The 26,797-nt window shown below is 43.2% G+C and overlaps 1 protein-coding gene across 1 annotated transcript; it reads right to left on the bottom strand.

Annotated features, from left to right (window-relative positions):
• Positions 1–26,525, bottom strand: CD96 (CD96 molecule). The gene is made up of 14 exons (XM_063393834.1): positions 26,317–26,525; positions 22,993–23,418; positions 19,711–19,820; positions 18,047–18,269; positions 13,862–13,917; positions 11,931–12,021; positions 11,397–11,573; positions 10,174–10,227; positions 8,320–8,364; positions 7,380–7,454; positions 5,430–5,507; positions 2,347–2,436; positions 1,186–1,309; positions 1–142 (listed from the first exon to the last, which is right to left on the bottom strand). The coding sequence occupies exons 1-14, from the start codon at positions 26,372–26,374 to the stop codon at positions 34–36; spliced, it is 1,716 nt and encodes a 571-aa protein (XP_063249904.1). The 5' UTR covers positions 26,375–26,525; the 3' UTR covers positions 1–33.
• Between the last annotated feature and the right edge of the window lie 272 nt (positions 26,526–26,797).

Below are 26,797 nucleotides of genomic sequence, written 5' to 3'. Positions count from 1 at the left end.
CTTCTGTGTGCTACACAAGGGGTGCAGGTGACGTTACAGGTTTTCCAGCTCGTGGCAGGATGGGGGAGCCCCGTCAGACTCTGCCATGGAGGTGTACTTTATTGGAGGTGGTGGTGGCTTGAAAGATGGAGGTCTGTTCATTCTGAAATAGAAGAGAGAAAATCACACAAAAGTACCATAAAAGACAGTTGTAAAATATTCACAGGAGGAGGTGGATTGGCACTAAGTCATTATAAGAGCACCTGACATTAGCTCTTACATACTGCAACTTCCCTGAGTCTGTTTTATAATGCCATCACACCTCCTGCTATTCATTTGGCTTTCTTAGCTCCCACCTCACAGTTTTACTTCATTCATGTTTTAAAAGAACAGAATATTGTCCTGGTGAACCATTCAAAACCCTCATGCAGGTCTTTTGCTCACACTGATCTCTAAAAGTATATTTAAAGACTGTAACTTTTTTTTTTTGATCAGTTTATAAATAAAGGTCCCATCTCAAATCAGTTTAAAAAATCAATCCTGTTTTTGCCTTTGATGTACAGGATTTGCAGTTCTGTTTCAAGAGGGTTTTCTAGAATCATAGGTGATTAATTAGAACTATGATTTTTTGAGTATTTTAGTAATGTTAGTTAGTAAGATTTAAAAGAATTGTCTCTTAGATATTGCTTTCACCAGTAGATCTTGGAGTGCTTTAGTAGGGAATCAAACTTTGGTAATAATTACAAACTGAATGCTTCTTTGACTGGGATTGAGTTTCAGGTAGCCTACTTTCACATATATTATTCAAAACTCAAACAGAGCTGCCCTAGAAGTACAATTTCATTAAAACATATCCTCAAGTAACCATAGAAAATGAGAGAGCAAAAGCAGCTGGCAGGGAGGCTAATAGAAATGGGGGACTCTGGGGACAAAAACTGACTGCTATTCTTTCCTTACACCCTGAAGCTGCACTGCAACTCTTTTCTTAAAGTTTGTTTTAAAGATAAGCCACAGAACAGATGAAAGGCCTGAGAACACTCCACTTTACATACTACTGTATGAAAAAAATGGCATTAGTGATCCATGTACTTAAAGGCCTTGTGTGCTTTGCGTCGTCTCAAATGAAAAGGTGTAAATCCAGACAGCTGGGTTAGAGTTGATGGTGCCACCCCTGCCACCCCTGTGATTCCATTCACTGGTACTTACATCTCTTTCTGGTACTGACACCACTTCCTGATGCCTAAAGCTACCAGAGAGCTGCAGAGGAGGAGCAGGACAGCTACCGCTGTTGGCCAGGGGAACTGACTGGCTTTGGTGTTCCTCCTGTCACCTGTAAGGGACACACAGAGCTCATCTCAGAGCTCAGCTCAAAGAGGAGAGAGATCTGGGCTTGCTCCCTGCCCTGAACAGCGCTGGTGTCCGTACAGCCCCTCATCTCCAGGCCGAGGGTCCCAAACTCCGAGCATTGTGGCTCTGATTTATGGACTTAGCCTGCTTTGTTCTGACTGGGTGTGTGAGCTGATTTCCATCCATTCCAGACATCCACTGGTTCACTTGAGCACATTATTTAGGCACAACCCAGAGAGCATTTCATCCAAAACCCACTGGCTTTCTCTGTTCCCCTGTGAGAAGCTGCATGTCACAGTGCAGATGGGCACATCTGCCCACCCCAGCCCTCCTTCCCAATGGTTTATTTTTCACACCACTGACACCAGACCCAGCCAAAATGTCTGGCCAAGGGCTCAGCTGCCTTCTGTCAGCAGCACAGCATCCCAGTCCTAATTCCAGCTGCCTCTCCCCACTGCAGTGCTGGGATTCCCTCCCCTTCCCCCTTCTGCACAGCCACCCTGGGGGTGCTGGCAGAGGTGCCCTCGGGTCCTGGGTGTGGAGAAGAAGGAGAGAAGGAGCACTGTCCTCGTCCAGCTGCCAGAGGGTGCAGCAGTGGCCTGAGTGCCAGAGAGACCCACGGGGGATGTGCCTCAGTGTCACCTCCCGTTGTGCTGGCATCACCACCCCGGCAAGGCTGGCCACACTGGAATGTCACCCAGGCTGGGTCTTACCCCATGGCAACCAGCACTGTGGCACTGCAGCACCTGCACGGGCCATGGGATTGACCTGAGGCACAAGGATGTCACTGGCCAAATTTTGCTGCTGGAAGAAAGCACACACTGGAACTTTGCTTGCAGATGGAGGCAGAGGGCTGGAATGCCAAAAGCCTGTGACAACATGTGGTATGAGGACACAGCAGCGGTGACTCCTCTTTTCGTCTCTTTTCCCCTTTTTTTTGAAATCCCCAGGTCAAATGGACATGATGCTCCAGGTTTTGTGGTATGCTGAAAGAAGATGGTTTGTAGGAAAATGTCTCACCAGTACTGTTCAGCAGGCTGCTGGTAGGAAAGAAATCTTCTCCTCTGGTAACTGAGATTGTCTGGTCTGTGATGCTGTAGGACAGGTTACCTATAAATATATGGGCAATGAATATTTTGGTAACTTACTTGGTCTTTTAAAAATGAAGGTTGTATTTTGAACCCTCTGTAATTCACCCTGCTGAAAACAGGAAATCAAATTCCAGGATAAGGGTGTAAAAGTTCACTTGGCAAGAGGTCTACATTTTTGGCCTATAACCAGGCGTTGGATAAAAAATGTGCTTTTATCAAATTTAATATTATAAGAAGGAAAGGAAAGGAAAGGAAAGGAAAGGAAAGGAAAGGAAAGGAAAGGAAAGGAAAGGAAAGGAAAGGAAAGGAAAGGAAAGGAAAGGAAAGGAAAGGAAAGGAAAGGAAGGAAAGGAAAGGAAAGGAAAGGAAAGGAAAGGAAAGGAAAGGAAAGGAAAGGAAAGGAAAGGAAAGGAAAGGAAAGGAAAGGAAAGGAAAGGAAAGGAAAGGAAAGGAAAGGAAAGGAAAGGAAAGGAAAGGAAAGGAAAGGAAAGGAAAGGAAAGGAAAGGAAAGGAAAGGAAAGGAAAGGAAAGGAAAGGAGGAAATGAGAAAAAGAAAAAGAAAAAAAAGAAAAAAAGAAAAAGAAAAAGAAAAAGAAAAAGAAAAAGAAAAAGAAAAAGAAAAAGAAAAAGAAAAAGAAAAAGAAAAAGAAAAAGAAAAAGAAAAAGAAAAAGAAAAAGAAAAAGAAAAAGAAAAAGAGAAAAAGAGAAAAAGAAAAAAGAAAAAAAGAAAAAATACCTGTTAAGATTTTCCAGCAAGCAAGCATTGAGCCAGCTTTGAGCTGCATTGCCATCTGGGAGAATGATAAGCTTTTTACCTCTTTGATGGTAATGAGAAACCTAAAGATATTAAGTGGCTTAGCAGCAACATAAGAGTCTGTCTTTGTCATGACTGAGCAAAACCTCAGTCTCCTCTGTCAAGTACTGTCTGAACCACAAAAATCATCTATCATCTGTTTATAGACAGGTTTTTTTTCCTTTCTAATACAGTTAAGCTACTGACGTTTGACATCAGTGCTCCATAAGGATATATTTCTGTTTTTTCGAGCCATCTCCACATTCACAGCTTCTGAAATAAAAGCTAAAATACTCAACTAGACAATGGCACAGCATTTCCAGAGCACTTCCGATGTGGGGATTCAGTGGTGGAATCATTCAAATTTGTACAAAAAGAAATAATGACCTTCAATTATCTTAGAAGCTTGTACATGACTACTTCATTAGGCTCTGCTGTGGCTATTTTGTACTCTTTGCCTTTCTCTGATGCAAACAGCAAATGAAATAACAGAGGAACCTGAAAGTCTCTGATATAATTGCTGATTTAAAAATCCAAGACAACCCCCCAGCTTTAAATGATGTAAATGACTAACCAGACAGAACCCAGAAAATCTCTTTATTATAAGATGCTTGCTGGCTTTGATTGAAATTGAGAGTTCAATTTGTGTGTGTGTGTGTATGTATATATGTATGCATTAAAAAGATATATAAAAATCAGTCCCATTTTAGGGCACTCTGAAAATTCACTGAGATTTTTAGATATTAATTCAATTATTTTCTACTTCCTTATTAGGTGTTTGATTTTAAATGAATAGGCATGACACATCTCACATTTGTAAAATGCACGGCATTTACGAAGCTATATACAAGAAAAAGGAGACACACTTGGAGATCTGATAGCACAGTGCTCTGCACAGCACGCTGATGAGCACTATTTACTCTTATTTACATAATGGCTGGTGTTAGAGCATCCCAGGACCAAAATGATAAAGATAATCAGTGTTGTAGGAGCCCAGTGGCCCTGGGAGGGCACAGGGATATGTGTGTGTTCCTCAGCAGGCTCACTGGTGCCTGTGTGCTCTGAAACTGCCTTCAATTAAAGCTACTGGACTGAGGACCCTTCAGGGCCATTATTTCTTAGCTGGTGTTCAGGCAGGCACAGGTGTAGGAAAGCAGTGGCAGGGATATGGGGATGAGTGGAGAAACTCACAGCATCCCCTGCAAACAGGAGTAATTCAGCAAGCTTTTAGCAAAAATTGCCACCAGCAAGCTGTGCAAGAGCAGAATTGTGAAGCATTAGAAGCTGTCACAAGGTTGTGGTATAAATGCACGGTCGTGGGTTGTATGAGGGTAGATAAGCACCAGAGTGTTACCAAAAATACATTCACGAAATGGAAAGCGGCTGCTACATTTATGCCTCAGCCAAAAGACAACTCCCATGCAAATTGCAAAAGCACATTGACAGGTCCTGCCTGTTCCAAAAACACAAAGGCAAATCAAGATGTTAAAAAAGAAAGTCACTTTGGGCTTTATACTGCTGAGCAGAGATTTTCTAAAGGGAAAGACTAGTGAAAAAATGTTCACCCTAGGGTTTTTTTTATTGATTTATTGATCTTTAATGAGGCTGTCTTTCAATGTTCTATTAGCCAGCCTTTATTACTCCACATTATCTCATTATTTCACTGCTGCTCTGCGATTTTATTTAGCTTCTCTGACAATTTATTTCATCTATAAACTACCTTCAGCACTCACTACATTTGCCTAGCAACTATCTCAATTGTAATATTATTAAAATAAATATGTCTAATGAAACCAGGATACTCAAATGTTTTTTCATTCCTCTTTTGTCACTGCAAATCCTGGACAGCTTGTAAACCCAAGCCTTTGTCTTCTAAACTCAGCAGGGAAATTGCTTCTGTGAAGTATTGAAAATCTGGTACACGTTACTCCACATGACTTTGACCTCTGCTCAGACACAACTTTTCCATGCTTAGTAATAATTTTTGCGTGGCAACGTGGTGACTCTCAACCAGCAGCTGAAAATAAGCACCACAGAGCTAGTGCTCTGAGAAAAGGCATCACAAACTGAGGACCTGCTGCTGTGGTTTTTGGAAGATGCTCCAGATCACTGTAGGTTTGCAACCCACCATTCACTAAGCTGGTGCCACATTTGCACTTTGGCCTCATAACTCCTGTGCTGCAGTCCTGTGGGGCACAGGAGATGCCTTGTCTACTCACGTGCTGTTGTCAAAGTCTCACTGGATGCTGTGGCACTGGTGTTGCCTTTTGCCTCTGTGGTAGAAGACAGTGCTCCCGCTGAAAGCACACAAGCTTGTAAAAATTGCTGTAGGGGACCATATCACTTGTTTTCCACTTTCCCCCTCTTTGTCCCCTGTTTTCTGACTAATGAAGTCAAACTGGTGGAGCCCACTGCTCGAGATGCTGGCTTCCCTGAGACAGGCACTACACAACTGGTTTGAAAGCCTGTCAAGCTAGAAACTGAAGAGGAGTTTTACTGAGATAGATAAATAAACTTAAAGTATTTGAAGAATTTTTATATTTCAGCATAGTTTCAGGTGAACCTCAGGAGCTTGAGTGCACTGCCTTGTTTCAGCCTGAAACCAGTAGAGCAATGAGCAAACATACATAAATCAGAACTCAGACAGGAATTCACCAGCTCCAGTGAAACAAAACTGTTTTCCCAACTAAACAAAATGAAGTTTTCTAAAAGTTAGAATATAAGAGTCACACCTGCTATGTCTGATGCCAAATACCAACTTATTTAACATTTTCCTTTCAGCATTCTTTAAAGTTCTAAGATTTCTAGAGCTCAGCTAGTTATTTTTCTGATATTCAAACACAGACAGGTGGTGGCTAGCATGTAGACCTTCATTTTCCCAAGGGAGCTATTTCTCATTTACTAAAAAGAATCCATATTTCTTAACAACTGTCTCATTTTTTGGAAAAATATCAAGCCATCTGAACAAACCTGCAAAGGTGAACTGCAGCTGTGACTGATCACTCAAAGCCTAAGCATCTCTGGCTCAGTGATGGAGTGGTTGTGGAAGCTAAGGAAAACCAGGTTACAGTTTTAGCAGCCTTGGTTTTGCTTCCCCTCTTCCTCCTCTTGCTTACATATGGGCACTCTTCTTTCATGACCATTCTCAGCTGTCTCTTAGATCTTCATCAAAAGCTTGCTAAGTAACAGGAACTGAACCAAACCAGTAGACTAAGACAGAAGGCTTGGGCTTGGTGTCCTGTCTTGGCTGTAGCCCAGAGGATTTGCTCAAGAAGCTGATGGTGGAACCAGTGTAAGGACCAGCAGTGAGCCAGAGAGGAGAAGCGCTGACCCAGGACTGTCATGCCATGACTGGCACATGTTGGGACCCCAAAAGGCAATTACTTCTCTGGCTACTTGGACAAGAAAAATGGCTCAGATCTATCTTGCATTATGAGTTTGATCTCGTGCCACCTCAACCAGAGAAAATGTATAATTCAGCGAGGAGAATCCTCTCTCTTCACATTGTCTATTTATAGCCTTTGTTGGGAATTTTTTGTTGAGGCAGAAGGGCTTTCAGTCCACTTGGGCAAGCAACTTTGCTGTTCTGCTGTCAGCCAGGCAAGTGTCTCTGTTCTGGGGATGGGGAAGGCAGCATGAGAAGCAGCAAACTTTCCTTTCAGCACTGCTGCAATCTGTGTTCCTGCCTTGGCATATCTCAATCAAGCCTCTGCAAGCCCCTGGGCTTTCTGTTGAATGATTTAGCTCCCAAAGAGCACTCTTTTGGGGCAGGCCAAAGCCTTGTGCTTAGTATCTTCCTCCAGTATTCTATTTAGGTATGATATTTAACTAAAGACAATAGGTATAAACACTGTAATAACAGTAATTAACTTCTTTGTAAACACTAATAACACCCAATGTCTGTTCAGTTGCCAAAATTAATGAATGTGTTCTAAACAGAGCATTAAAAAAGATAAAATCGAGATAGTATTTTCTCATATATTTATTCCTGAACTGTGGTTACACTGACAGTAGTTAGTGTACTTCCTAGTGTGTAAAGCACTGGAAAGAGAACTTCAATGAACATTAAATTTCTTGCTTCAAAAAAAAGTAAGATGGTTATTGTGTTTATGTGTCTTTATTCTACATTGTTGAAGCAATAGAGAAAAGAGTTTGATTCAATTGATTACCTTGTGTTGTGGAAGCAGGAACCAAATTTGCTTGACTTGTGAAGTCCAGAGAGGCCACAGATGTCGACTGGTGCTCTAAAGATAGTTTACATGGTATCACATTTAGTCAATAGGTTCTTTTGAAAACAATGTTAATAAATCACAAAACAACCTAGATCAAAGAGCTTGCAGTAGCTGTTGGGTAAATGCAGACTGGGCAGCAGAAATCCTGCTGTGGGAGTTCAGGCTAAATGCTCAAAACACATTTCACAACTCCAGTGGGCACTTGCAGGCAGCTGATGTTGTCAGTGCTGACCCTTTCCTGCTGGCTGGCTGCAGGCATTGCTCACTTGTGCTTTTACACACAGGGTTCAGTGTGACTGCTGTGGGGTGGGTGATGCTCCCCAGCTAAGCCAGGGCCTTGCCAGAAATGGCCCATGACAACAGGCCACAGCCACGTCAGGAGATCACCTGCTCTTGTGAGGTTTCCTCTCAATGGCTGAAGATAGCTTTGTGTAATTATCCATATCCATGCTCTGGTAAAACAGTTAGTCATGTAATTAATGAATGGGAATGACCCCTGCTGTTGAGTCGAGGAAAAGTGATGGCTTTAACTGTTCTTATCGCATGCACCTCTATGTTACAATAGGACTAATTTATTGACAGTTTTATAGGCATATCATTCCATTTTATAAAAACACGTAAGAATGATATGTAATATTCAGCATGCCATTTTATGGGCTATCTTATATGGCAGTTTTAGCAAGATTTCTGTCAGATCCCTGCTTGGGTAACCCCACAGCTCACAAATTCCCAGCAGCAGCACATTGGTGCTGAGCTGTACCAGAGCACACTGACCTTTGCCCCTCACACTCTGACCCTCTGTGCATGGCATTTATGCAGTGGCCAAGTAGAGGCCCCACATATATGGAATAAGTAATAAAGTATTTTTCCCCCTTACCTGAGTCTGTCATGATGGCTGATGTGAGTGTTGAATTATTGAAGCCTGTAATAAATAAAAGCAAATATTCAGCATGAGAAAAGTGTTTATTCTGCTTTAGGAAAGTAGGTGACTGAAAGGTTCAGGAGCAAGAAAGTGTATCACACCTAATTTCCAAATAATCTTTCCATACACAACTCAGCCAGGTAGTCCAGAAGGAAACATGAAGTACCTGAGGTAACTGTGCTGAGAAATCCCTATGGAAACAAAGGTTTTGGGGAAAAAACTTTGGGGCCCCTGGCACCTCAGCTTAAAAACCAGAAATGAATCACATGGGTTTATTCCATACAAAGAGGTGCACCATATTAGCACAGATGCTGAAATAACATTTATGACCTGGTGGTGGCACCTGCACAGTTTCATCCGTGAGGCACTTCAGAGGCTGCAACTCTGAGAGGAAATTTCAGAGACACTGCACTGAAAAGTGTTCACTGAATCCTCAGAGAAGAGGAGGGGGAATTATTCCTTCTAATTAAAAACTGTAACCACACAGGCAAGCTCAGCAGAGACACCATCTTGCCCAAGCAGCATATATGTCCTGAGATGTCTGTTTTCTTTTTATTTTTTTTCCCCAGCAGTAGAGGCAGAGTACTCTCTGAGTAGGCCAGGAGGATGGATTATGTCTCCCCAAAGAGGTCCATGAAGGAAGTGATCTATTAAAGCTCACACACTTCATTAGAAAAACACATCTGGGGAGGCAGCCAGAAAGTACCTCTGTCTGGTCAGGCATGTGTGGAGGGCATTGGGTGGGACTGCAGACTGGATCTTAGCATAGGCAGGTAACCATCCACCCTCCAGCTGCTTTTCTGTGCTAACACTTATCCCTCGTTTGACTGCTGCTCTTCCATTTGCATTTCAGCTTAGCCTCGTCTGTGCTAATAGGGATTTCACGGTAGCTGGCTGGCATAAAGGACTCCTTACCAAAGATGCAACAGGTCTAAAAATCAGATCAGTGAGGCACTTTGAGCTGTGCCTGGCTCCCAGAGGGTTCTGCAGAGTGTGCAAGGCGAAGCAGAGTGGTGGCCTGATGCAAGCTGCTAGGCTTCCTTTGAGAATTCACCTTGCAGAGGCCAGCAGAGGAAAGAGTCTCCCTCTCTCAGAGCTCCCCAATATCTGGGATGGCTTTCTGGTGCCCAGTGGGGTATTGGCTGAGCCCCCTGGGTCTGCCACAGCCTGCACTTGCAGAAGTTTTTTCCCACAAGCCCCATACATTTTTCATGCCATCTACTTACAGCATTTCTCTGACACCCTCATGTAAGCCCCTGCTAAAGTGCAGCTGCCTCCCATGCAGAGCAGAGCAAAGCTAACTGCTCCAGGAGAGATGTTTCCAGAGGGCTTCAGCTGAGGTGTGGAGAGAACATTTCTCTGTTTGCAATAAGCTGATAACAAGACAAACTTGCAGGGGAAGAGCAGGGATTTACCAAATTTACACAAATTAAGGAACATCCTATCAGTTATTTAACACCGCAAAAGTGTTGAGGATCTTGGCTCTGTACTCAAGCAGAAGGTAGAACCATTAGCAGGGCTGTTATTTCTAATTATTAGTTCAGTACTGAAAGAGCTATATTCAAATTCCAGCTGAAGCATCAGAAATAACATTAATGCCCCTCATGGCTGGAGTTTAATTATGCTTGGTCTTAATTATAATAGATTACATCACCAATATATTAGTTTATAGTATTTTTTCTGAAGTGAAAGCTGTAGAAAGGGGTTCCTTACTACCCATTTAGAGTAATAAATACTACAACAGCTTTAGGGCTTTATAAACACACCTTGAACACAACCCAAGTTTTTTTATTCTCTAATTTATCCTACCATCTGAAACCGTGGTAGTAAAAACTTCAGCTGAGGCTTCATTAGATTTATTGTCTGTAAAGGAAAGAAAAAGACAAAGATTAAAGCAGTTCTTAAAAGTAGTTATAAAGACTGAAAATTTAGTTTGGGCTTGTGTCATACTGTGCACCTTCGCAGAAGGTATGGCTGAGAATTAATGTCATTCTTTACTTTCTGTCACATCTAAATACTTTAACATTTTTATACAGAGTGGATCTATCTTAGCATTAGCATAGCCTGCGGGCAAGAACACAGACTGCTTTAATTGGCAGCTCTTCGATGTGAATACATTTCTAGAAAACTGCAAATTGGGGGAAATGAGTCATTTTTGAGAAAAAAATGTGATTTATCTCCCTCCCCTCTGAAGCTATGTTTCCAAAGAAGTACACTGTGGCTTTTACTGCAGTCTTACTTTGTGGAAAAACATATCAATAGGAATATACACAGCCACAAGAGAACCCAGCTAAGCTGCAAGTAGTTGCCACGGCAGGTGATGTGCCCCTAGATGCTTCTAAGGGGTCAGCAGCTCAGTTTTATTGTCTGTGCAGCAGGAAGCATACACAATGAAAAAGATTTTAAAAGGTATAAATACGCATTTGCAGCTGAAGAGGAGACATGCACAAGAGGGTGCCAAAGGAAATCCGTCTGCCCTTCTTACTAGTCACCCTGCATCCTCAGAGGTGCTGAAAACTGTACCTTCAAGTCTTCTGCTTTCACCAAAAAAGCAGGACAGTATTTCTCCCCACTTCCCTAATCATGTTGCTAATTCTTACAGTGCAGGTTATAGGGGAGTTTCTCCACTATCCACAGAGGTGCAGCCTTTTGCATGTTTTGCTGAAGGTGTAAAACATAGCCCTGAGTCTGAGGATTTGATTTCTAGGGAACCACGAGTGCTCCGTGCAAAACACACGATTATAATAGCTCACTGGTGCCATGTGGCTATGCTAGAGTACTTTTGGGTATGGGAAGTACAGCAAGATTCTGCCTAAACAAATAAGTGTCTTCTGCTTGTGCAGGAGTTTCTTAGCTCATTTGCTTGAGCAAAGATTTGAGCCAAAAAACCTGCCGGAGTTCAAGCTGTGTGATGGACTTGTACAATAAAGCTTCTATACTGTTGGCATTTCTTCAGAATTTTAAATAACAAGAGAATACGTGTGTTTGGTGTTCTTAACATTTTAGATGTGTCCTATCTATGAAAAACCTACCAAAGGAAACAAATATTTCTTCTGATGAAATATTCCTTGTTTCATTTCCCGGCAAGGGAAACAGACACACACAGGAGACTGTCTTGTGTGTCTCATGGGTCCCTTGCAGAATCAGTGTTGATCTCAACTCATAGAAACCTTCACTGTCCTGCGAGTCTTCTTGTACCACAGAAATTTCTTGGGGAGAGAAAAAAAAAAAAGAAAAAGACCCTTTTGTTACATTCCAAACTGTAAGTCAGAGCTGTGCAAAATACTGGTACTGGGAAGCAGGCTCATACAGCCACAGGTTTCTATGCTGAGGCATTGTCAAAGATTTGGCAGGAATGGCGTGGTCGTGCCAAACCACAGTTCCCATCGCTGGCAGGGGGCTCTGGCCACAGCCATTGCCAGCTGTTTCCTTTGGGAGGCCTGGTGCTCTCCCCCCCTTCAGCCAGAGAGTGAGCTCCAGGGTCCCTGTGCAGGAATGGACGGACACCAGTCCTGCCTTTCCCTGGGACCTGCTCCTGTAGCCGGGCTGTTTCCCTGCTGCTTTACCTGCAGGCTGCTCCGCCAGGCTGGCTCTGCCCACATTCCACAGGAGCCTGGGCTTGGGAAACGCCTTCCTCACCACACAGCTCACACTTGCCTGTGGGGAGCACAAGGCACTTGTTAGGTTACATATACACACACACACGCACATATAGATCATATAGATATGTATGTATGTCAGGTGAGTCTCTGACATTTCCCTCCTGGCTGCCAGCTTCCAAACCCTGTATGGATAGTGCTTGTTTACTCACAGTCTTGCTCTGGAAGCAAGCATTTGCTTCCCCTTCACTGTGTTTCTTGCCCACTCCCCTCATTTTTCTAATTGCAGACACTGTTGAATGAGAGCCCAGGGACACCCCTCTTGCCCTGGGTGTCAGGACTCCAAACCCCTCCAGTCCTGTGCTGTGGCTGGAGAGATGTAGTGTGACCTCCACTCTCCTGCTCCCAGCAACAAACACTCACAGGGAAAACCACTGGAACTGGTAATGGGCACGGTGTGTGTGAGGAGAATGAGACACTTTCTGATTGCCATGTAAATCCTTTCTTCATTAGGCAGAGAAAGACACAATTCCCATGAAAAAGGCTGCCTAGCCCAATGATGTGTTGAATATACAAAATTGAATACCTTTGTAGCAGATACAATATGTAAGAGATTTCCAGAAATCACAAGGAATTGGGTACTTTAGATGCACTAGTCCTGGTTCTATGCCAGTTGTTCCAAAGATCTGTGTTTAATTTCTAAGCAAACAATATAGGACCTCAATATCAAGGCTAGATGAAGGGTTGAGCCTTAGCAGGGTGAGAGGTCTCACCCTCATGCTGCCAGGACCTTCCCAAGTGTGTGTATTTGGCAGGCTATGACACTGCTAAGTACTAAACACTGTTATAAGAGAAATGGCCTTGTTCTTTTCAACAGAAGAAAAAAGCAGGTGCTACTCATGCAGCACAAACCTCTCTTGCTCTCTCATTCAAAGAAAGTGGTTCCCACATTTAGTTGAAAGCAAGCTTGATGTATTGAAGCCAGCAGAAGTCAATCATTCAATATGAAGACTGAAACTATCCAGCTGAAACTCTTTCCCTGCCATGGTAAACAGCACCTGAGCTTGTAGTGTAATTGCTGTCTCCTCTATTCCTCCTCATTATGCCTTTATTTTTCAGGCACTTTTAAGTCATAATACTTTATAAATTCTTCCTATGAAGAAATACGAATCTGATATCCTCACTAGATTTAAGCCCTGCAAAAAAAGGCAGAAAAGAGAAGTAAAGAAGTTGGTGTTTGTTTGGAGGTGAAGAACAGACAGAAGCTTTGGGGGGAGTTTCTATTGCCCAGTGCTGTGATAGCAGCACCCCTTGCTCTGTTCAACAGGACAGTGCAGACAAAAGCCCGCAATGTCCAACACCACACCCAGAAACTGATCACCAGGAAAATGAAACCAGTTTGCAGAACCAAACTACCTCATGGATTGTGTGAAGTGGGTGGTTATGGATAGTACAAGGTTCTACCTGCCTACAAGCTCTGTTTCCAAGGAAAACTTTCTTGATTTGAGATACTTGCAGATCAAAAGCTTTAACTTGGAGAGATGGAAAAGGAACATAGCTAATAGCCAGAGAGGCTTACTAGTCTGTCGTACGAGCCATACATATGTTTTATGCCAAGCATGGCCAGTGCAACTCAGCAGACTTCTAGGTTTTGCCATTACCAAAACTAAAACAGGCCCTCCCGACAGAGAAGTCCTTAGCCAGCTCTGGCTTGTGCTCACTGCTCTGGGGGTGGGAAAGGGCACGAGCACCTGACGCTAGCTCAGTGTCTTTCTTGCTGCCCAGTGAGCTCAGTCGTTCGGAGCTCCCTCCTGTGCCTGATCCAGCTCAGCGTGCCTGGCCCTGCTGGGGTGGCATGGTGACAGCCACAGGCATCACTCTGCTCCAAAATTGCTCACCTTCTGCGAGGTGCTGGCTGAGCCCTCCTGCAGGCTAATGAAGATCTCAGGGTAAGCTGGAAAGCAAATATAAACGTGTCAGTGAAAAGAACACTTTGCGGATCGCAGTAACAGCTTCTAATAACACTTAACAGCCTTGTTTCATAAGAAGAGTGGAAATTAAATCCTACCTCCAGCCACACATCAGGCAAGACAAAAGCGTGCAGAGCTGCAATTTGAGGTCAAGGAAGTGGTTTACAAGGCTGTATCAGCAGCTGTTGCCACAAGATCCGTGATCTCACTGCCTACCCCAGCCAGGCTTGGGTGGCTTTGCTGGGGAAAGAAAACGAAACCCTCCTGCAGCCACAGCTCCGGCAGCACAGCCGCCCTTCCTGGCCCCAGGAAATCAAACACACCCCAGCTGCTGGTTCCTCTGTGTGCTTGCCAAAGGTATCTATGAAGGCTTTAGGCATCCCCCAAAGTGTGGATTGTTTTTGGTTTCCAGCTACCCTCACACTGTCACCTGGACTGTCGTGTGGCAGTGTCCCCCACAGACGCTTCCTGCCTTGCCAGGAGGCCCAGGGCTCCCCTCACAGCAGAGCAGCAGGGCACTGATGACCACATCCACAGGAAACAAAAACCTGTTTCCTTCTGGCTTTGCATAATTTTATTTCTGGGCACAGCTGACTGCATTAATTAAAGCTATCAGGTACTGTAAGCCTCCCTAAACTACATTTGTAAATTAGCCATTGGGATGCCTGGCTTGGAGCAATAGAGACTGACTTGTTAAGTAAGGACTATGGAAACTGTGTTAATATATAACAAATCTCAAAAGCTTCAGATAAATTTGGCTTCTGGCCCTTTCTGAGCCCTGAAACTGGACTGGAAACAAGTGCTCTCCCTGAATTACTCAGGAGAGCCAAAATTCTTTGTCTTTACAACCTAAACCTCACTTTTTAATCTCTACCATTAAAATAATTTTCTCTTTTTCTTACCCTGTTAATTGATGCAGGACCACCTCAGTTAATTACATTTCCCCCTGAGGTGAACTATTCAGGTTTCCCTGTTGTTTTATATAGCTAATCCACCATGGACTCTCCCGATTTTATTTTTAATTTCCATTTTTCTGCCTGATGTTACTGATGAATTCTACCTGGGCATGACTTACACATAATTATCATGGCCTTATAGTTTTCTGGACTTATGGTACTTTTTTGAGTGGAATTTCCTGATTTTTTAATCTCTTCCAGGTTTGGAGTTTTTTGGAGGGTGGGGAGAGGCAGGGGTTATACATCCTTGCTATCAGGAAATGAGTGTCCTAAGATTTCATTCTTACTTCTTTGCCAAAACTATACAGATGATAGTGGAGCTGACAGAAGACAGACAGACTTTTTCAGATACAGGGGAAAGTCTGGTAAACAGGGTCCCCTAATCATGCAGAATTTGCCTGGGGGGCTAAATGATTTTTTTTCTTTTTTTTTTTTTTAGGAATGGGAATGCTTTTCCACACCTGTATTGAGCGCTGTCCTCTGCTTTCTCAGAAGATGTGTTCACTGGGTAGATGTTCTGGCAGGGCAGCTCTCACACACAGCTCTGAGTGGTCTAATAGATCTTTTCCAATTAACATCTCAGCCCCTGATAATACTTTGACATTCATTTGTCTTCCTGGGATGTTTACCAATGTTTTGGATGTAGCAGAAATTCAGTATTTAGTTCAGTAGTTTCTGCTGCTGAGCTTTTACTCTTAGAAAAAGGAGAAATCAATATTTGGCAAAGTTAGACATGAAAAGGCCATACCTTTTCACAGAAACTTGTATCTAAAATAACTCTATTCTAGAAGAGAAATATTTTAAAGTATTTCAATCCAAAAGCACTCTCTTAAAAAAGCTATCTTGTCTGAATGTCTGTTTTTACCCAATGTACCAAGACTCTCAACTTCCTTGAGAGATCTTTTCATGCCTTCTCCATCCTCTCCATTCCAATTCTCAGCCCCACTTGGTCCACCTCAAGCTACTGTGAGGGAACACTACTTGGCACACCTCAGACTTGGCCTGTCTGTGCTGTATTCAGCCCTGCCTGAAGTATTTTTCCAGAGGGATCCTGCATGAGGAGTCTCCCACAGGCACCCTCTTCTCCTGTCCTTTACAGCCCTGTGCTGCAATAGCTGCCTTCCCTCCCTGAGCTGCTTTTAAGCCACCCAGCCTGAGGGGTTCAATTGCATGAGTGTTTGGGTGACAGGGGAGATGCTAGCTTGCCAAGATGGGAAAACCTCTCCAGGTTTCAACTGGCTTTTTTTTCCCCTAGCTGTGTCCTTGCTAATGGCCAGGATGACAGATACGACCAACATAAGGTGCTGCTGACTTTGTGTACATACACTGCCTTCAGGTTCTGTCCCACCCATTTGAGGCTGGATCTGACTGTCAGAGCACAAATATTCATTTCTTTATTCTCTGCTCAGGACAAGGAACAAGAGAGGTGCTGCCATCTGAAAGGGCTCTTTGTCCCCAGATGTCACCTGGAGAGTGCTGCATTATGCTGGGCAGTGTTTCTGCCAGTGCTGCACAGGGCTGTGGGCTGGCTCAGGGCAGGCTCAAAGCCTCTGCTCTGGTCTCTCCTGCTGCAGCACAAGAGAGTAAATGGAGAAAGGCTGGGGTGGTGCCATCGTAAGTGGCATGACTTCAGGAAATGGTGACAGGAAAGAGTGAGACAGGATGAAAAATAGTTATTTCACCTGCAAAATTCCGACATAAAAGGGTCAGGAGCACAAAAGTACACTTCCTTCAAGTGGTGGACTTTACTTACCTGAGGTCTGAGAAACTTTTCTCGGCACCCACTGCAAACCTAGGGGTTCTCAGGGAGCCCCTGCACCCAGCTCTGCCCTTGGGACCCCTGTGAGAGAGGCTGGTGACACAGCACCCTGCTCCAAAGCCAGCCAGCTCTTCCTGGGAAATGGTCACCACCAAGGGCCACAGCTGCTTTCTCTGGTTTGCCTCTCTACCCTGCTGTACTGATATTCTGATGTGGGTTCATGCACAGCTAAGCACACATCTCACAGCTATTCTGAGAAAAAGCCAAATAAAGCAACCTCTTAGTAAGAGACACACAAATCCAGGCAAGAACATCAGCAGTGATGGAAGAGAGAGAGTCAAGTATATTAGTGTCCTTGAATGATTACCCAGGTAGCACTGTTGCTATTTGAGAATTGTTGATTTTAAAAAGTGTCTGACTCACACAAATGCAAGGGGAGGTATCAGATTAACATTAACTTCTATTTTTATTTCTTTTACATCAGTGACCAACAGCCCCCAGACACATTCTGGTTTTTTCAGCGGCTCCCTGTTGAACCTTTCTTTGAACTCAGAGCATCAGCCTTGAATGGCCATGCCGTCCTCAAGCTGTGGGCTTCCTTGGACCATCAGCTACAGCCAAGGCACCATTGACAGGCCCAGTGTTTAACACTCATTTACTTTCTGAGCTTTGGAAATGCGTTTTCCAGATCAAATGATCTCTAAAGAGAAAATAAAGCCTGGTTTTCAAGTGGGCAGCAATTTTCTGATTCAGTTGTACCTTAGTGATTGTAGAGCAGTTCCTAAGCCACTTGAAAGGGAAACAAGACAAGTAACTAAAGATGGGGAAGGCTTACAAAATGAAATGCCAGCCCATATGTTTGCGGTACACAGGCTCTGTCACTCCTGACTAATTTGAGACCCCCACCAGGACACTCATTTCCACAGCCAGAGCCTTTGGCAGCAGTTGAATGTCACATACCTTTGAGGTTGTGATTTTGCTACAACTGTAGTCCCAAACTGCTTACTAGATTTTGGGCACGATTTTCCTAACCACAGACAGCATGGCCATCAGGACACAGAGATCCTGATGATCAGTGGGCTTCCCTGTAAGCCACAAAATCCCAACATTAGCCTACACATCAGGGTAAGATTCTTGCCATGTGCATGACAGTGAGATTGATGTATGTGCAATGAATCCACCATTTTTTCCTGCCAGAAATTGAAGGAATGGATTCAAATTCTTCTAAGAACTCCAGGGTTATTTACTAACATTTTAGGCCATTGCAGCTGAAAAAAAATGACAATGTAAATATGTTTATATTTAAAAAAACCCCAGTATCTGTCAAAAGTTATTCTCTTCAGGACCAGACAGGAATGTCACCTTTCCAAATGCAAGGCAGGAGGCATAAGCCCTTACCAAATACTCTGACAGTGGTACTGCTCCTCTGGACTCTCTCTGGGTGGAACAGCACGTGGCAGGAAAAGACTCTGCCATCATCAGTGATTTTGATGGGGAAAACCTTTAGAGCGTTGTTCAAACCCAGGAGGACTCTCTGCCCGAGCAGCACACTGCTGTTCCTGTACACAGCAGGACAGGAGGGCTCCTTGGTCACGAGTTCCTCTTCCCTTCCTTTTTCACCCTGTGTACAGAAAAAACCCACAAAATTGTCTGGACCCACACACAGAGAAATATTTTTGTAAGCCAGCTCTATTCCCACTATGAAAAGCTTCCCTTGAACATTGTGTAGCAGTAAGTGGACATTTGCAACATCTGGGGTTTTTTTTCCAAATATATTCTCTCTCAGAAGTTCAATACCAAGAGGAGTCATCATCTTGACAATAAAATATGGAATAAATAGCTATGTCTTGTGAGTCCTGATCTCTGCCTGCAGAGAGAGCAACAGAGGTGCTTTCTCACTGCACCAGTCTTTAAGTTATGCTGAACATCCCATACATATTAAATACGACTGAAATTTCAAGGAAAACTTTGCTCTTTTAGAATTTTAAGTAGAAGAACCTGATAATAATAACTAAAATTTATCTCTCTTATTGTGTGGCAGCCACCCTTTGCTATAAGTACAACCACCATGTCCTGGACATCTGTGCCTCAGTACATATTTGCAAGCTTCACTCTGTTTGATGTATGGCAACCCACATATATCATTGTGCTGACCTTTGGGGGTTTTTTCCCTTCCCTTTTCTCTGCTGCTTTGTAGAGTGAACTGGAAAAACTGATGTAGTAAAGGTAAGGGTGTTCTCTATGAAAAGATTTAAAATTTTAATATTAGGAATGACCTGCATAAAGGAGATCTAAATAGATAATGAACCAGGACAGAAGGTTAAAAAACCTGAAACGATTTGAAAATTTCCTTTAAGGAAATCCTCAACAGTTATAGCTTCTCAGTGACAGTGTATATAAATGAACAGACAAAGCTCAAGGACACTGCTCACTGATATTTATCTCTACACACTGAAATGAATGCTAAAAGGTTATATTAAAACATGCAAATATTTATCCAGAAAGTGAGATAAAGTACAAAAATACAGCAAGCTTCATATCTGACAGAAAATTCCTTCAAAGTAGTTTTTCATGTAGTTAGCTTGATAACTGGGTTTGCATGTCTTCAGTGGCATCTGTGACACAGAGGTTCACAAAACAAAAAAAATTAGCCAGCACCTTTCTTTTCTATGTCAAAGCAGCTTGCTATCTCACTATCCTACACAGTAACCATGTATTTTTCAGATACTAAATCTTTACTACAGAAAAACTCACTGGAAATTCAACTCAAGAAATATTTTAGTTTTGTTATAATAGCCAGTTTCCCTCTGTATATGCCCCTGAAAAATTCAAAACAATTAAAATGGAATTTTTCCTCTTTGTTTCTTTAACAGCTATTATTTGCAGTGTATATTTTGCAACCCTATGGTTATACTTTTTCCTTTTATTATCACAGTCCAATATGACTGATAAGTTTTTTAGCAGATTCTGCAGGCAGGACAAAGTAGAACATTTTCATTTCAGTCTGCAAAAATACCCTGTAGTTCTTTCTGAAGTTTATATCTGAGATGAAAAATACTTACCACTAGCCATTTCAAAGGATAAGTGGACAAATTTTCTGAGGTTGCGTCCTCAAGGCATGGAATTTCTAAAGTCTGCTTTAACCACACTTTCTTCAAGTAGTGCCTCTCTTCTTTTATCATTGGAACAACAACAAAAACAACAACAAAACCCAAGAAGGAAAATCAGAAACATGATGTTCATTGTGCTTTGAAAACCAATGCTGACTGGTCTTCTATTCAAGGAACAGACACTTTTTCATTTAAAAGGGAACTGTGATTTTCAACCATTACCCCTAGACACATTTTTTAAGTAAAAGCCCTGCATCTGATTCTAGTTGCAGTTTCATGACTCAATTCACAGCATTACCTGAATTTTTTTGGCAATTCTTAAAAAAGCTTTTATTAACTGCAGGATCACAATGTCTCCTTTTGGAGCTGAGAATAATTTGAAGCTTCAATTTTTATCTTACAATTTTTTTTCTGTGGCAATAAACCTTCACATCAATTTTGTACACTTCTATTTCCTTTTCTCTGAAGATATCTGCAGACCTGTTTTTCACTAAGTGAGCTATTCAGCATGTCAGTTAGGTTAAGATTAACCCTGTTTTTCAGTGTAAGTGCTCCTTTTGTTATTCTCCAACCTGCCCACTACCACAAAAGTTGTCACTCTTTCTTTTCTCATCCATTTCAAAAGCCATTTCACCATCTCCTACCCTACCTGTTCTCAGTCTATCCAGCTGTGGAGGCAGAGCAGAGTGGTGCAGTGAACAGTGCACTGCTGTGGCCCAGATGTTGGGGCTGGGAGTGTGCACGTGTGTATCTAAGCAGGAGGAGCAGTGGCGATGGGTGGGAGATGCTGTGAGTGCCCTGGTCAGCACTGACCCCTCTGACCCTTGGCCATGGGGCAGGCAGGGGTGTGGCACACCCTGCCATCCTCCCTGCCCTCAGATTTGCCTTCCCTCTCCCTTGGAGGCAATCCATCTCACCAGCACCGGATCCTTTTATTTCCACAGGATCATCTCCACTCCACAGAACAACATCTGTTACTCCAGGACTTACTTGGACAGCTTCGAACCCTAACAACAGGGTGTCAGGTCGTATCTCTGACTCTGTCAGGGTTTTCTAGGACTTTTGTTTGTTTGCTTGTTTGTTTTTTTGTACTACTGCATTTGTATTTTAAATATTCCTAGTAAACAACTGTTATTCTTATTCCCATAATTTTGCCTGAAAGCTCCTAATTGCAAAATTGTAATCATTTAGAGGGAGGGTTTTTTACATTCTCCATTCCAAGGGAAACTCCAGTTTTTCCCTGACAGATACCTGTCTTTCCAAACTAAGACAGTGTGTCTGTCTGTCTGCCTGTCCCATGAAGGCCTGCTGCTCTGTGAGCTTTTTACAAGTTGACTGCATCTGGATTCACTCCACTTTGATGTAAATGAAAACTGTACTTCATCACAAACCATCACCTTTCTCCATCCCACTCATAGGCTGGATTAAGGTTTTTTGCCTTCTTTTGGGTCCAAGTGGTTCATTGCAAAAGATCTGGTTACCTTAAAATACAAACCTGCAACAGGTAGCAAACTCAGTTTTTCAGTTCTCTCTAGCAAGCAGTCATCAGTAGCACAGCTTGCTGCGGCTTGTAGTTATTGAAAAAAGCCACAATGATGCTGATATGAACAAGAGCTGCCCACACTGTAGACAGCAATAACATCATTGAACCTGTCTGTATCAAGCAAGGGCAGGAGAAAAGAAGCAATGCCTGATGAGCATGGTTACTGTGCTGAGGAAGAGACAGAGAAACTTTGCACAAGGAACAGGAGTGTGGGAGGGTTTCACAGGGTTACCAGCACGGTTTGTACCTCACTGCACTCCGTTTGATCCCTCTGCCCTGTGGAGCAGGGGCAGGAAATTCCAAAAGGGTAGTCTACCTCAACACACTCCCATACAGCAGGTAGAGCGGCAGCTTCAGCTTTGGCACAATTATTCAGCTTGTACTGTTTAAACACACCCATGCTCTGTGAGTTGGGCAGAGGTGCCAGCTCTCATTTTGCCTCTGAGGTCATCAGGGCAGGCAGGAGCCGCAGGGTTGCCCAGATGTGTCTCCAGGATAACAGCACAAAATGCTTGGAGCCACTGCCATGCAGGGCCATCAGTGTCAAACATCCCTGAGTATGAGTTTTGCACAGGACTTCCTCTTGCTACAGGAGCAATGTGGTCCAGCGTGGGGACTACCAGTCTGGCCTTGTGATGTAGGTAAAAGGGCAGTGGGAACACACCAAAATACCCCTAAAATAACCTGCGCCCACCCTGCTCCTAACTCCTGAATGTCTGCTGTGTCTACAACCCTGGGCACAAGCAGAGTGAGCATGTTGGCCTTGCAGATATGAACTGAAACAGTGCCAGGTTTGTCGTATTTTCTTTAATCCTTCTTGAGCTGGTAGCAGAAACCTGGGTCCAAAAGAGGTTTCTGGGCTCTTCAAATCCACTAGTTCCCCATGTGCACAACAACAAGCTTGTACAATAGCCCTGCCAAGTTCCATCTTCACAGCAGTTTGGGCTTTTGCCTTCACTGCTGACAATAAATAGCTGTTCCCAAAGTTGCTACACTGACAGTTGCCACTGTTGTTTAATTTGTTGTCAAATCCATTCTCATCTGATTTAAATAATTTTGTTCCTTTACCAGGATAATTTAAATATCCTCCCTGGAGTTCACACTCTCCCCTGAGGCTTACTTACCAAGAGCAGTCATGCTGCTTTCCAGCCTGCTTCTGCCTGACAGAAGCTGCCAAATCTCCATCCCTGTGATTGTCCTAAGCAATTCCCTGCTTTGCTCCAGTGTGTTTTTGGTGGTGGGGACACACATCCCTCCATGGAGCTAGCACCCAACATGCTCTGCAGATGCCAGCCCTCAGCCTCAATCAGACAAAGATGTTTTCTGGTGCCCAGTGCTGCATGCCCACAGCAGCAGCACAACAGTTTGAAGATCCAACATCCTTAGTCCCACCATATCCTGAGCTGCTCATCCAGTCTCCTCCACAACGTTTCTCTGAAATGAAAATGCAGAAACTGCCACCTCACCACATTTTTTTACTTTTCTATCTAGCTTTTTACTCCACCAAACAAATAAGGTTTCCTAATCACGAGATGGATAAAACCGCTAAAGAGTGCCTGGTAAATAGGAAACTGTATAAGTAAAATGTAAATCCCAAACAAGTCACCATCACCAACCAAGAAGTGTTCATCTATCCAGATATTTCCCCCACCCCATTAGGAAGCAGCAAAATCTCATTCACAATCACTTACCTTCTGCCTTGACAGTAAGTTGAATTTTTGCAGCCTTTGTCCCATATGGGTAAGTAGCAAAAATGCATTTGTACTGCCCACTAAGGGACACGGTAACATTTTCCAGATGCAGAGCCCACCAGCTGCATTCAGACATGGCATTTGGATTGGTGGGACAAAAGGACCCTGTGTCATTCCCACCGCAGCACCTCCTTGTGCTGAAGGACACCGAAAAGTTGTAAGGAGCCTCAGAAAACTTGAAGTAATGGGTGCCATAGTTGGGGTGATATACAGCTATCTTGGTAGAGGGGCTGCCATCAGTCTTGGACCACTGTGTCTGTACGATGTGGGTGGTGTGTGGCTTTGGGAACATGCACACCAGGGTCACGTCAGTACCTGGCAGAGCATAGACCACTTCTCTCTGGGTAATGACGTCTGCAGTCTGACCTTAAAAACAAACAGGATAATTTTCAGTGCAAGCAATGTTTAAACAAAGCTTTTCCTAATCCATCTTTGATATGATTTGGTGCCTTAGCCACAGACAAAAATGAAGACCATACAAATGTAACCACAGGCTTCCCAGCAAGATGCTTTACAGTGAATCTCCACCAGTACAGACTGCAGAGAGAAAACTGGGAGAGCGAATGCATGTGTGTCTGGAAGAGGCTGAGGAGGTCCTGTCACACTTGTGGGAGAGAAATGAGAGCTCTGAGGGCCTTGGTGAAAATGAAAATCTTTCAAGTAATATAAATAAAGCAGAAGCTGGGTGCAGTTATTCCCCAGTTCTTTCTGCAAGAACAAATGAGCTATTCCTGCTGGCTAATTCCCTGCACCATGCTCCTGCCCATTGCCTTTGTGGCTTCAGCAGAAAAAGCCATTCTCTGTGTTATTAAACAGCTCCTGCATGCCCTAAACAAGTGTCTGTGTCAGTGTCAGAGCGAGCTGCTCTGCTGTGTGTGGTTTCTTCCTCAATTAATTTCATAAAGCAGGTGGCAGTCCTTAGTGTGCCGTACAAAGAAGAAATGGATCGATGAAATGAAGGGGCTTTCAGCAGGAGCCTGTACCACTTGGTTTAGCTGCTGTTGTAGTAGAATTGATTTATATCCCCTTTCTCCCTCCTATGAGTTAAAGTCTTGCAGTCCCCAAACCCCTGAGTGCAGGGCACTGACAAACTCAAGGAGATGAATTTATGGAGGGGATTGTTGCAGTGACATGAGTCATCAATCACTCCCATAGAGCCATACACAAAAATTCCCTTTTCCAAAAGTACATGCGGGTGCACAGAAAAAAATGAGTTGTGCAGTTGTCCTTAGGCACAGTCTTGTTGCCCCCCATTTACATTCCCTTTTATCCTCCCTGTGTATGATAACATCCCTGTATGTTTGCTTTGGGAATTTGTCCTGCCAGCTGTGAGTACCCACTTCCCACCTCCTTTACTTGAAAATGTCGGGTACCAATTCCTTTGCTTTGACATTTGCTCTGCTGTATGGTACACGGCCCTGAGGCACCTGAGCCAGGAGGTGCCCTGCCAGGGCTTGGGCATCCTCAGCTGTCCTGCAGTGTGCCCCAGCTCAGCCAGGAAGGAGCCACGCAGGAACCCTGGGCATCCTCAGCTCTGGCTGGACAGGGAAAAGGCGCAAGGGCAAAGTGACACCTCCCCTCAGAGCTGGCTTCAATTTGGTACCTGTCCACTGAGGGCTGACACGGACACTTGGAGACTAGTGTGGAGAACAAAGCCACTGAATGGCCATGGCCAACATTAATCTCTGCTGTTTCATTGCTGCACATGTTCTGCTCATCTTTTATTCTAAAAGATGTGGTGATGTAAGAGGATAAATAAAAATAAGCCTGAATGACAAGTCTCACAGCCTTGTGCTGTGAGAAAAATGACTAAAACTATTTTTGTTAGTCCAAGGAGCTTATTATAGGAAATGCTATCTGATTTCACCACAAGTTTTGCATCAGTAAAAGCTAAGGAAAAAGCAATTAGGAATCTTGCAATCAGACTATCAAGCAAAAGACACACAGCATTTTTTCTCTCATATTCATGCTGATGCTGCCTTAGGTCTAAGGATCATATAAAGAATGCCTATGAAGAATCACTCAAGTAATTTATATTAAGTTGAAAAAGTTATATATGTAGAAACTACATTTTAATTTGCATTATTTCTTAGTCGCTTAGAACATTAGATTGTTTTTAACTGAAAACATTTTGTGCAAAAATGTTCTTACCTTTTTGCCAACATCTCAGTATAAGTAACTTCGTTTTATGTCAACTGAATTTTTCAAAACCAAATAGATTTTATTAGTGCATACTCATGCTTCAACTGAGAGTAAGTCCCAGACATTTAGGTGTCTGATTTCCACAAAGGGCATAGAGGCCTTCATTTTCACCTTTGAGTAACTTCAGTGAGGATTTCATCCTCAGGGGAAAAAAAACCCCTCAATTCCTATTTTTCTGTAATTTCTATTTCTTTCTTACATGAGCATGTTTAGAGGCTTCTATTCCTTCCTTTGCACTTGATATTTTCTATTTTCTATGAATACACGTATGAATTATTTTTACTTTAAGAACCGGTTTGCCTCAGTGATGTAGAAAAAAAGAACAGCCTATGCCAGACTGTGAGATGCATCCTTCCATGCTAGTCAAATACATGCAGTTTTTCCCTTAACTGGAAAATTGTGCATCCTACAAAATTGTTCTTCCTAGCTGGTAATAAGTACTCCTGTGTTTATCACGGTCAGAATTCTGAAGAGGTGGGGGTTTGTGAATATCATATTCTTTCTTGGTTTTCCTCAGATTGCTTTTGGTTTAAATTCCCTCTGACAAAGGTGCAGCCCTCCTTAGTCAACTTTTCTGAGTGTTTTACTTGAATGGCAAACTTGTTTTTCAAGACATTAGCACATGGGGCTGGGTGGAGAAGAGGAAGGCAAGAATCTGTTTAAGGGGTTGCACCTGTATGGTTTACTCTTGCCTTGAGGTGTTTCAATTATTCCTCTTTCTGCATACACAGGTATGTAAGACAGAGAAGTATTTTTTATTTTCCCATCGAAAGCAGTTTTCCTTTTGGCCCATTTGAGAGGAGCACACATTACCCTAACATCAAGTGCCCTCATCCCAGTAATTATTCTGGTGGGTTAGGTGTATCGAATTAAGTCATCTACTAGTCAACACAAGCCATTTACTCCTTACTATCTGCACATTATAACTAGGATTATTAGAAATTTGTCAGGAAATAAAAAATAATCGCCAGTAGCTACAGTTCACCCTAATGAGACCCACTAATCCCAGCCTGCCCCTCAACACCCTCCACCATAAACTGAGTATCCCCCTGACACCCTTACCTGTGACACTGGGCACTGAGAGCAAACAAAGGAGAGAGAAGAGCCACCTTGCTTTCATCTTCACTTGCTGAAGTTCTGGTGGACATGTAGCTCTCTTGGTGCCCCCTCAGAAAAGGAAGCTGAAGTGGCTGCCCTGTGCAGACAGGCAGATGTGCAGCACACTCACTCAGCGTGACTTCAAAGAAATGCTTCATTAAACCCAAAGCCACAGTTTCCTGCCAGAGTGATAAAAGAAGTACATCTTGTGAGACCTTTAAGACAAAAAAATTACCTACGTTTTAGCCCATGTTGAAACCAAATTATTTTTCCTTTGTCTTTTCAGATTAACTCAGAGTAAGCAGTTTACACACTCTCAAAAACAAACCAGGTACCTGAGTCTGGATATAAAATTTTAGGGGATGTGGTTTGGGGTGAATATGGTGGTGCCAGGTTAGCTGTTAGAATTGTTCTCGAAGGTCTCTTCCAACCCTGATGATTCTGT

The sequence above is a fragment of the Prinia subflava genome, chromosome 3 (assembly GCF_021018805.1).
Source record: "Prinia subflava isolate CZ2003 ecotype Zambia chromosome 3, Cam_Psub_1.2, whole genome shotgun sequence".
NCBI lineage: Eukaryota > Metazoa > Chordata > Aves > Passeriformes > Cisticolidae > Prinia > Prinia subflava.
This window is presented reverse-complemented; position numbering and strand designations above follow the sequence as displayed.